This window comes from Lepisma saccharinum, chromosome 29 (genome assembly GCF_977018435.1).
Source record: "Lepisma saccharinum chromosome 29, izLepSacc3.1, whole genome shotgun sequence".
In the NCBI taxonomy this organism is placed as follows: Eukaryota; Metazoa; Arthropoda; class Insecta; order Zygentoma; family Lepismatidae; genus Lepisma; species Lepisma saccharinum.
In genome coordinates, this window is record NC_139257.1 from 10,301,420 (window position 1) to 10,313,953 (window position 12,534).

At 37.9% G+C, this 12,534-nt stretch overlaps 2 protein-coding genes across 2 annotated transcripts in view; both read right to left on the bottom strand.

The window, feature by feature from the left end:
- LOC145981358 (sodium-coupled monocarboxylate transporter 2-like) overlaps window positions 1-8,801 on the bottom strand; it is a 210,070-nt gene extending 201,269 nt beyond the window's left edge. The window contains exon 1 of the mRNA XM_083114590.1: window positions 8,726-8,801. The gene's annotated coding sequence lies outside the window, so the exon portion shown is untranslated. The remainder of the gene's footprint in view (window positions 1-8,725) is intronic.
- Window positions 8,802-10,933: 2,132 nt separating this feature from the next.
- LOC145981380 (protein GVQW3-like) lies at window positions 10,934-11,461 on the bottom strand. Its single transcript, XM_083114619.1, has one exon. The coding sequence runs from the start codon at window positions 11,459-11,461 to the stop codon at window positions 10,934-10,936; it is 528 nt and encodes a 175-aa protein (XP_082970745.1).
- Window positions 11,462-12,534: the final 1,073 nt, after the last annotated feature.

Below are 12,534 nucleotides of genomic sequence, written 5' to 3' on the forward strand. Positions count from 1 at the left end.
TAAGAGGATACGGAAGTTGCTAGCGCCATCTAACCGCTTGGACGAAAACTAACAGCCCTGTCGAGGTTGTCATTAGTTCATGATCAGAAGCTAACTCATAAAACGATCGTATAAATTTAAGGGATGTACATTATAAAGTATATTTGTATTCAATTTATGTAGTACTGCGTTACGTCGTACATGTTCAAGCACTTGAAACTTTTAATGAACTGTTGTAAAGATTTTAGACTTTCATAGAAAATTGTGACGCATTTCACTATTCTCAAAGTTGGTCATTGACTAACCTATGGTAACGGATCGTGGATCAAGTTTTTGTTATAAGTACATTTCGATTTAGTGTGGCTATATTTTACTTTCTGAACCAAAATTTAGTTTCCTTGTGGAGAATTTAAGAGCTTCCGCGATTTTCCTTATGCCATTCCTAGAATGTTTAGGAATTAGTGGTGATTGGTTTTGTGATTAAGCCTGGTGCTGTAGAAGATGTGTTCGATGTGTTTAATGTCTTATGTCAAGCATAGTATAGAATAGTCTAGGAATTGGGTTATAACACCATTAAGGCCGGGGGGGTGCTCGTTGCTATGTGAAGTACGTATGCATTACGTCATCTGGGAGGATCGGGTTTGACGGTGCTCGTTGTTATGTGCAGTAAGTTTGGTGCGGGGTACATTTAGCTACTAACACGTCGCAAAAATCGGAACAAGCAGGTTGTTGATTTTGTAGCTTTCGATTTATTTTTATTGTATTTTTGTACTTGTAGACTGCAATCATGTATAATTGTGCTGTAGCAAGCTATGAAAACTATAACCAGAAAACTAAAGGAACTGACATAAAATATCATAGACTTCCAGTCGATAATTGCGTAAGTAAACAGTGGATTCATGCTTGTAGACGAAATGTAAAATATGCAAGTGTGCAGTGCCAATTATTGTGAAGAAGACTATGAGCGAGATCTAAAAGCAGAATTTCTGTATTTTCCACCAAAGAACGTGCTGAAGCCAACTGCAGTGCCATCGCTAAAATTACACCCAATTACTTTAGTACCATAATCGAGGAAATGGTGTATTTCTCCTAAACACTTATCTTCACAATATGATTCGCTTGTAGGACGTGTTGATAAGGTTTGCAGAGATGTACGCTACGAAAGATATGCAATAAGGAGACGTGCCCTAAACAAGCTAAAGACTGTGCTGCCAGAAAAGAGAAAAATATATAGACGAAGGTATATGCACAAACTGCAAGCAATGGTTCGTTGTTGGAAAACATATTCAATCGTTTACAAAGGAAAAACACACGTCTGCATAATGAAGCAAATAAATTAAATATTACAAACAACCTATTTCAACCTGCTTTATCTAAATAAAGAAGTTCAAAATCTACAACGTAACCTAACCGACAGTACTACAAGAAAAGTCATCAATATCTGGAAAATGTGTTCAACTAGTGCGAAGTACGTAGTGAGCCTAACTGATTTGTTATGTACATTTTATGTAAGTCGGATTTATAATTACTAACAAATTTATTTATTTAACACAAACCGATGTTGATTGTGATTTGTATGTTCACATTATTGTGAAAAACGTTGTCGGGAATGGGCATTTCGAAGATCGCATACTAACTTTCACTCTATTCGAAATGAAATTCACTTAGTACATCTTCAATTCGAGTTTCATAGCGTTGTATGCACGATGGTAAATATTGCATGAGTGAATATTACACCCATCATTGAAATTTTTGCAACTTTGTTCAATTTTGGTATTTCACAAATATATTGTGAATAATTTTGTACCCTTGTACTCAATATAAACCAATGGATGTTACATTATTTATTTGTAGTACATTTCTGTCAAAAAGAGCAAGATCTAAGATTAGTGTAATGCAAGTTACTTTGTTAATGCACAAATGTGTGTCACATATCAGCCTTGGAGTATATTTTCCGGTTATACAACTCAGACACACATGGAAATGGAAATGGAAAATCTGCGGACAAATTCCTTTAACGAATAATGATTCGTACAGTTGCACGGTCAATCATTGTGAGTTCATGTAACTTTTCTCCTTTATTGTTCAATTAAACTAAGAACTAAGATATTTTCATGGATATTCTCAAAGCGTTTCATATACCGTGTGATCATAAATCTATTTCTATAGGCTTGAATTAGTAGGTTAAGACATTTATGTTTGATGTTCCTAGTACTCATCAAGTATTTCGAGTAGGTTAACTTAGTTAAATTAGTACTTGTACACTTTGGCTCGTCTTCTGCACGCGTTTGTATGTAAAGTTCTTAATACGAAAAAATACTTTTTAGAACTATGACAACGATAACTTGCAGCCAAATTTGAACCAGAGAAATTAAAAATATCTCCAAATTACAAACTGAAATTGCGTTTTCAAAGTCTGAAACTACTATCTTACAAACTATTTCATCATTCTTCTTCCACATAAAACTTTCCAAAAAATTTTTGCATGTGGAACTTTGATCCGTACGTAAATTATTGTACAGTAAATAAATATATGAAGAAGGTTGGGAATTCTTTCGAATTTAGAGTAAGTTTCAAATGCAGAGTAAAATTTTATCTAGATTGTATATTGCTTCTTTCACTTGATAATTTCAAAAATAAAGTTACATTATGGAGAATGGTAAAGATTGAATTTTAAGTATATCAGTATAATTTTAATACTTTCTGATGTTATGTAAAATTTGAAATGTTCCTGGAAATGATCGCAACGTTCTGAATGAATAAGAAGGAACTATTCAGTCAGAAAACTAAATATTAGGCTTTTGTACTGCGTTGTGTTAAATGTTGTAAATAGATTATACCGGACTACTATCGGATTAAAAATTACGGATATTCAAGTTTGGACTCCAATTAAAAGTTAATCAGTAGAACCACATAAAAAAGAGTTACATCAAAATTCAGCTTATTCAATTCTGTGTCAATCTATAGTTACCAATTTATTTTTGATTATGCCTTCTATTTTTATCATCGTGAGAACAAAATAGGATTATTTTTTAGTTTGGCAAACTATCGCTCTCTTTGAGATTCTATAAATAAAGAACGGGTGTTTTTTTATTTATAGATTATATATTATATAATTTATTTAGTTATTATCCAAACTCTAATATCCATAATTTATAATTCGATAGTACTTCTGTGACGTTCTGTGAGGCCCGTAGTACCTCGGAGGCCTCTGTCGATCTCTTTGGCGTAGTGGTTAGCACATCGCGCTTCGACGCCAGGGGTCCCGGATTGTAATCCAATCGGGTAAGACTTTGATTTGTCCTTAATGAGAAAATTGAGAATTTAGAAAATGTGATAGTATATGTGAAAACAAATATTGATTGATTGATTTGCTTCATTTTACTTCGCTTCTTGTGCCACTTTTGGCTAATTTGCGAAGATAGGGATGAGTAATGAAATGATGAATGAACACTCACAAACATCCATGTCCAAGCCAGGATTCGAACCCAAACCTCTGGCGTTGAAGTGCGATGTGCTAACCACTACGCCAAGGAGGCCGGCTTGTGGAAACAAAGAAAGAGATCGAAGGGGGGAGACTACCTCTTATGGGTTTTCCTTTCATATTTAAAAAATAACAGAAAAGCAAAAATAAACCAAATCTGTCAATCAATTCTTTCTTTGTAACTCTTTCACTATGCAATTCTTCTTTAGCATGCAACGTTTCTTATCAAAATCATAATACCATTTATGAAATGATGAAATCTGAAATTCTAATGAGAACACGGACAACCTTCTGTGTAATATATCGATCAGGTTTCAGAAACATGAATTTTTGCAATACGTTTGCATGTGCAATTTTCCCTCTTTTAAAAGTAGTATATTTTAATTATGTTACTAATCATTAAAGGAATACCTCAATACCATCCCGAAGTATAATAATTAATATTTACCCCTCAAAGTAATGAAACACTTTCCCTCTCTGAAACTCGCATAGAAATGATAGCGGCCGTTTGCTTCGGCCAACCCCGAACGAACATAACCGAAGGGGCACCGAGCATAGCCGATCCTCCCACATGACGTCACGCGTTCGTGCATGATCGGCAATTTTCGGATGGCGCTACCTTATATATTAAGTTACCTTGCATTAAGCCTTGTTTCCATGATATGAAAACTCAATATGTTGACCAAGGCAGAAATTTATTTTATTATAAAACATAAACTAAACGTAACGTTGCAACCTTCTAGCAAGGTCTAGCAAGGTCTTCTACATTTGTACTTGGTACATAGTCTGAAGAAGACCTTGCTAGAAGGTTGAAACGTTACGTTTAGTTTATGTTTTATAATAAAATAAATTTCTGCCTTCGTCAGCATATTGAGTTTTTTCAGGAATTGGGTATTCGTGTTTAACGTATATATCTCATTCCAAAACTTTCACATGCGTCAATTACCTTCTATATTGATTAATATCATCCTCTACGAAGTCTCAAAGAACACAGGTTGAGTTTGATCGTTCTAAGCAAAGGTAGAAAGAAACTCTACATATTTTATGTGTGTATGTAATTTAAATTCGTGTAGAATTAAATTTAAGTTTAGTTGGAAAATAAATATTTCTTGTATCCTACAAATGAGTTTTGGCTGCATTCGTGAATAGTTATTGTTTTAAAGAAAACCCTAGATATATTTACAACATTTTGGAATAGTAAATGATTTTTAATTAATGCCTGTAAGAAGAAGACAATGTGCAAGTTCAACTTTGACGAATCAAATTAAAAGAACGTATATAGTCAACGTTACAACGTTACACATTCTTAAAGTCTGACATTATGTGGCTATTTCTTCCTCTATATTTGCATACGATGAATTTTCATTGTAATTCCACAGTACAATATTTATTTTTGGTAAATGTTTTGCGTTACGGGTAGTTTGTTATTTTAGTGCAAGGGGGAGATATTTTGGTTCTATTATTGATCATCTCATTGCATATCACGTTAATTGCAATCATTAAACTCCAAGGTAAATAATAGAAAAATCCCGAAATCAATACAATAATGAACCATCAAGTAAGATTTTTAGTGTAAGAATTAAAATGTTGTTTCTTGTCTTGAATTTTACGAAAACCAGAATATAACCCAACATCATAATATATGTTTAGTAAATGTATAAGAAATTATAATATTTTTCTAGATATTTCCTTTGGACAGTCCAAGACTAGACTCCACAATTTTAATTATTCCTTTTTTAAATGTATTACATTCCAATGAAAAAAGTCCATTTGCTTTCCAAGTATCGAGCTCAAACATCGATATGCGTATTAATCGATAGTTCCTCGCTGTTCGAGTACGCCAGATGGCTCTACTTGTACTGGATATGAATAGTCTGTGGTTTATAAGGTCTTAGAAAAGTGTTCGCACAAGTCAATGGACAATATGCTCAGTGTCCCATCCTGTAATAGATAATCCTTGCATATAAGGTGTTCACCCCGTGTGCTCTCTGCTCAACAGGGTCTTCACCCTCGAGACGTAGGCTTAGCTGTCTGAGGATCACTTCGGAAATCTGGAAGGGGGAGAGGTCTTCACCTAACCCAACCAGGACCTTTCCTTTGATTATCATCAGCAGAATCAGATATAAGGCGATCCAGGGTCTTTACCCAGGGGTACCTAATTCTCATCGCTAACGAGATATTTAGTATTTCCCTAGGATCAAGCAAAATCAAGCGGTATTACATGAGCTGATAATATTCAGATCAGATTAGAAAAGACAGCAACATTATCATCATCACAATCTGTTCGAGGACAGAACAGATAAATTCCGACCTGTATCGCTGGCAACGGACTAGGTGTTACCTCAGCCTTACTAAAGAGTCCGATATAGAAGGTAACGATACCTGTACATTCTCAAAATGAGAATGGAATTTAATGGAAAATATTAACAGGAATGTTTCCTGTTATTGTGCAAAAGAAATTACCACACGTACCGGTATATTAATTACACGTCCTTGCATTTCTTTTAAAAAAATCGGATGTTTTCAAATCAATAAGTGATTCTGAAATTATTCTGAACAGCTTATCACGAAAATGAAAACCATTTTTTCCCATGACATCAGGATTTTTCACAATTTCACAATCAAAATGATCATATTCGCCATTTCATTATGTCTCTTACAGAAAGCAAGAAATGGTAACACTGCTAAACCTTGCTCCCATGTTAATAAAACATTAAAATACTGACCAAGGTAAAATTTATTGTATAAAAAATATATACAGTAAAAAAGTAAAGTTTCCACCCTCTAACAGGTATTTTTTATACAATAAATTCTGCCTTGGTCAGTATTTTAATGTTTTAAAAGCAAGAAAGGAAATTTATAGAAGGGAAATTTCTGTTGTTTACAATATTTTGAATGCTGATCACGGAAATGACATCAATATCTTTCCACCACGTCAGGATTTTCTCCCACGTCACTAAGTTCAACGTACCAACCATATTATAACATTGATTTTTGGACATTTTGCGAAGGAATTTTCATGAGATTTCGAAAATAAATCTTACATAATCAAAGTCCATACAATTTTCATTCCAATATGTCTTGTGAAGGTAGAACGTGGATTGAATGCTTACTATTTTGTATGCATTTACAGTTCAAAATTGTAGAATTTGTATTGTAGAAAACCAACATTTTGCCACCATCTAAACAGAGTCATCTATTGGGGAAATGATGGAAGTACACATTTTATTGTGAAATTACAGCGCCTTGAATAACGTAGTGTGGAAAACGACCCAAGAAACTGGTTCCCCGAGACGATGACAAGTAGATGGCAGTGCGATCGACCGAGGTGCTAATTTTATTATAAAAGTAATGCGGCTTAGTTAGTTTTTGGAATATATTGTGTAGATTTGTTTCTCTAGAAAGGCGGTAAGTGAATTGATGGAAACAGTTATATTTGTGGAGTGATTTGCAGTCACGAAATGGCATTAATTTGGAAAGAAAAGTAAAATAAAATTAATAAATAAATAGCATGCGTAACACAAGAAGAAACATCGCAATGTGATTCCAGACGTCAGGTCTTGGACTGTGTATTAGAGTTTACTTTTCTATGTTATTAGAATATAAATAGTATCCTGAGAGATATTTCATACCGAGGCGACAAACCACAAATGTCGCTTGAAAGCGAGCAATCGGAAATCAATGCAGCTTTTCGAACCGTACGGACAAAAGCTCTGACTGCACCGTTTCCTCAAGGAGATTTTACACTAAAGCGACACGCGACAAACGATTCGAGGATTTCACACCAAAGCGACACGCGACAAACGATTCGAGGATTTCACACCAAAGTGACACGGGTCATTCGGCCGAAGTGACACATGTTGCTTGAAAAGGAGTCAATCAAGAGCAACATTTCACATAGTAGCGGCATGACGGGAAGCACAGGCCAGCGTTCGGTTGGTGAAATCCTCAAGCGATAAATGTCGCGTGCCGCTTGTCGCTTTGGTGCGCAATCTCACTAAAGCAAGACACTCATTGCATCGCGTATGCGCGAACAACAAACCACGGCAACATGTTGCAAGCTATTGAGGAAATGGCCCAGTTTGAGCGACGCAGAAGCGACAAAGCGACACGTGTGGCTTATCGTGTCGCCTAGATCTGTTGTTGTAATGTGCGGTTTATCGTGTCGCCTATCTGTTGTTCGCAAGCAACGCTTGCTAATAGACTGAAGGCACCATGTCGCTTGTCACTTAGTTGGGAACTACCCCTGTAGCGCGTCGCTTCGGTCTGAGCACCCTTCCTTTAAGGAGCTTTCCGACCGAAGCAACAATTAGCACGCGAATACGCCATATGAACGTGTCGTTTGCTGTTTGGACCCTCATGTGCAATGAATGCTATTTTACAGTCTGGAAGTGTGTGTCACTAGTGTGACAGTGTGAACATCCCGTGTCGCTTGTCCCATTGGTTTGAAAGTTACCTTACACTCATGTCGATGTCACTAAGAAAGTTTTGTGGGGTTCCCCTTGTCGTTTCATGGAATCATCATTATCATCATCGCCGCGATTAGTTTAAAGCGGAAGAAAAGAGACAGTAAATATCAAAAATACAAATGCTTCAGTGTGTATATCTTTAAAAGAAATGATGATGATGATAATAATAATGAACCCAATGCATACACAAAAATTTATTTGCCAAGAACATTCCACGCGTATTTTTTCCTCCGTATTATTAACGAAAGTATGGCGATAACAGGACGTGGTCGACTGTCTAGAATGTTCGCTAATATCTTCGCGACCACTGTACCAAATATCATAGCAATTATCACATTCATAGAAATGCTTCATGTAAAAGAATCAGACGTTGCAGCGAAAACTCCATTTACTTCCATTATAAGCAGTCGAACACCAAGCACCGGGGTCAACACTAGCTCCTCTAGCGGATCATTTTCGAGTGGAACCAGGCTGAGAGCGCAGAAGCATGCCGTTTTTTACACTACGTTATTCTAGGCGCTGTAGTGAAATTAAGGCAGTTAATACGTATATTGCTGTTTTATGAAACAATAGACGTGATGGGTATAAATGGATTTCATTTTTGGAATCAGCATGCTAAAATAATTCGAAGACAACAGTCATCTGCGGAACATCAAAACCCATGCAGGCCGGTGAATTAATAAACATGATTAGTCAAATATTTGTCAGTTGGAAGTACTCTGCTAACTTCTGTGTTAATGATTTTTTGAAGTAATACTTGATGAATATATCGAAAGTGGAAAGTTAACAATACCTTTAAGGATCAATTGTAGTCCCGTGCTCAGTTATCCACTATGAAGGTATGGACAAAACTATTCCTCTGTTCGACAAAGTACACTTTGTGCGAGACATTTTTAATACGCAAAACTTCCAAGCAGGTATTACGTAACACTTGAAAAAACGTGTTTGTAATCAACAACTGCGACTGTTGTATTGAAGATAAACGACAATTATTTCTCAAATCAAGTAGGGTAATTTTGGACGGATATTTACGGAATTTGCCTCGTTCTCTTTCAGCCAGGTTTTACCATATGACGCCATAATGATTACGAGGTTCACAAAATATGTTTTCTTAATTACGTTTAGGAGTCGTACGTACTTATATTAAATGAAGTTCCACGTACACTTTTTCCCATTTCATGAGGCATACATGGAAGGAATAGGGTAGGTCACCAAACATTCTTCGATTTCTGCTATTTTTTGGGTGAAGTGATAATCATCACGCTCCGGCCGCCTTTACCATCCAAGTTTTCCTCCAGGTACCCATTATTTGAGGCTGTGTGCAGCACCGAATTAAGACGAAATTGGGCCTGATGCTTGAAATCTTCGGTGAACAATAAACACAACGACGTTATAGTTACGTCACAGCGCAAAGATTAATAGTAACTGTATAATAAGTAACGCTGTGTCTAGGCGTCCGAAATTGGGCTCCAAATTTCATTCTAAGATTTATTTCCAGGTTAATATAGCAAAAGAAAACTGTTCGGCTTTCGGAAAATTCTCGTCTGTTTTCATCTGGGCCTATTTCAGGAATGGGCCTAATGCTGCAGCATCAATAGCACCCACCTTGATCCGGCCCTGGCTGTGTGAACCTCAGAGCCACTTCAAGATTGACACCCACCGGGACGCAGAGAAACGCGGCAACAGATCGGCCTCTCAGTGGGCGATAATCTTTAAGAAAACCTGCAGACTTCTGGCACGGAAATTCCGCGCTTCGGTTCCGCACGTTTACGTGTAGGGGTTACACATTTACAGCATATTTTTCACACAGTTTTGTTCGACTGTAACATGCTTTGTGTGTTGTATGAATTCGATGATATTTTTTTTTTCTGGAAACATTATATCGTGTATGTACAACGGTGTTCGATTAAACTTTCATATTCAATGTTCCTGGGAACTAGAGTGAATATGTTATATTTAAAATACAAACGAAACGTTATTGAAATTATGCACAATTTCTTCCTACTACAGGATCTTTTGTCCAATTCCTTTTCCAGCATTCAAGCAGTGATTCAAGTATCTGGTCAGCTATGGCGGTAAGACGAACGAAATGATTGATTGATTTGCTTCATTTTACTTAGCTTTTCTTCAACTTTTGGCAAATTGCGAAGATGGGGATGCTGATGTGATGAAATTGATGAATGAACACTCACAAACATTCATGCACGGGCCGGAATTCAAACCCGTGGCCCCTGGCGTCGAAGCGCGATGTACTAACCACTCCTCCGGAGGCCAGCATTGCGGAAATGACTTATGCGTATTACAAGTTGTGAACATTTGTGAATATTAATTTCACGGCACACACAAATTCACGATCTACTTCACATAAAATAACACCGACTTAACTGCATAGCAACTTGTGTATCTAAGTTCAGGCAGCTTATTTCTATGACTTGTCTGAACATGGCCCAATTTCCTTGCAGAAACTTTATTAGCTACACATATTCACCGTATGAGGTAGGACACTGGTCCCACTTTGAAGCAAGGTTGTGAATTCCTTGGTAGAAGAAGTCCTTGTGCTGGGAATGAAACCATTCCCTGGCAGCTTCCTGCAGCTTAGGACTCGAGGCAAAGCGTCGTCCTCTGAGGTGTTTCCGAAAATGTGATAATCACATGGACTCAAGTCAGGACGGAATGCAGGGTGGTCTAGCACTTCCCAATGGAATGATTGCAACAGATCCTGTGTCTGTATGGCTGTATGCGGACGAGCTTTGTCCTGGAGTAAAATGATGACTTTGCTGAGTTTTCCTCGACGCTTATTCTTGATTGATGTCCGTAGACGATGCAGTGTTTCACAGTACGTGTTTGCGTTAATTGTGTGTCCCTCCGGAAGGAACTCCACTAGCAGTAGCCCTTGGTAATCGAAAAATACGGACATCATAAGTTTGCCGACCTTAGGTTGTGACTTGCTTTTCTTTGGTTTTGGTGATTCTGTATGCTTCCATTCCTTACTGTCCCTCCTTCATTCTGGCTGGTAATACGGGCAGATGGATTCATCTCCAGCAATGATTTTGCTGATAAAGTCCTCACCTTCATTCCTGTATCGCATCAAATGAGCCAATGACATTCCCACTCTGCACATTTTTTGTTCCTCTGACAAACAGTTTGGCACCCATTGTGCGCAAACTTTCCTGTAACCCAGTCTGTGCCTCACAATGTCATGCACACTATCCAATGACACGTTCACTTGTTCGCTAATGGCTGCCAGGGATATTCGTCTGTCTTCTTGAATAAGGTTGTCAATAGCAGCCACTGTCCAATCAGGAATGCGATTTTTCAACTGTCCCGGCCGAGCATCGTCCTTCAACGTGTTTCGTCCACCACGAAAACGCCTACACCATTTTCTCACTGACTTGTCCGATACATATTTTTCATACACAACTTTCATTCTCCTATGAATGCCCGCTGAATGTACTCCTTCGGCATATAGAAACCGAATGACACCCCGCTGTCCTTCCTTGGACACGTCCCTCATTAATGGCAGCTCCATTGTTCAGCACAGCGTTCTACCTGCGGGGAAGAAAGTGAAGGTGATTAGATAACGGACACGTGCTACCTGGACACACTTGCGCATGCGCAGATGCCTCATTACTAAAACGTCACATATACCTCTGGGTATACAAAACACATGAAATTACTCTCTCGCATAAAACGCTTTTTTAGAACAAATAAAATGGACCTTTTCATTTGAATGAACTAAGTATATCTCATCCCAAGCAACTTGTGTTTTATGATGAAAACGTGAACGAACAAAGTCAGGCAAAATAATAAAGCCTTCATTACTTGAACTAGAGCAGGAAAATATAAGATAACCGTTTTAAAAGCTTTTTGTTTTTGTTAGAAAATAACTGAAGCTGAATAACACACGTGTAACAGATCAAAACAACACCAGTACATAATATGATGATACTTATCTGCGGTTACCATTTCAAAGTTTCCTTCTTCTTCCGATTTACGAGAGCCATTTTTCTTGTAGTGGCAGCATGTATGAGAAAGAGACATGAAAGAAGATGCATACCTGGAATCATTTACAATCCTTCAATGTGATCTCCTGCTTCTGCGTGAACACGTTTCCAAACTTCTGGCAGTCGTTGGATGCCGTTGATAGCTCCCGTTCGTGCCAGTGTGCGCAGAGACCGCCCTGTGGCCGAGACGATGCTCGGGACGTCTGGAAAGCGTCTCCTCCTCACCGGTTCCTTCATCTTGGGAAACAAATCAAAGTCGCAGGGACTCATGTCAGGAGAATAAGGTGGGTGCTCCAACAATTCCCAACCCTATTGTTGAAGAACGTTCTGCACCACTTGTGTTGTATGACATCGCGCGTTATCGTGGAGAATGACGGGTCCCGATTGCAGGAGATGTGGTATTTTGCGCCTAAGAGCAGGGCTGATTCACGACCACTTCCAAATGCGTTGGCCCATCTGGCAACGGTACGATACGGTAAAGCGTGGTCTGCACTTGCCTCCCGCAAGCCCTTGTGAATTTGTCGCGCATTCCTTCCACGAGCAACCTAAAATTTGATTAATATTCGCTGTTCTTCACGCGTGAACATTGTTCAGGGCG

Coding starts and splice junctions, on each gene's coding strand:
- LOC145981380 (XM_083114619.1), bottom strand. CDS start 11,461: ATGGAGCTGCCATTAATGAGGGACGTGTCCAAGGAAGGACAGCGGGGT.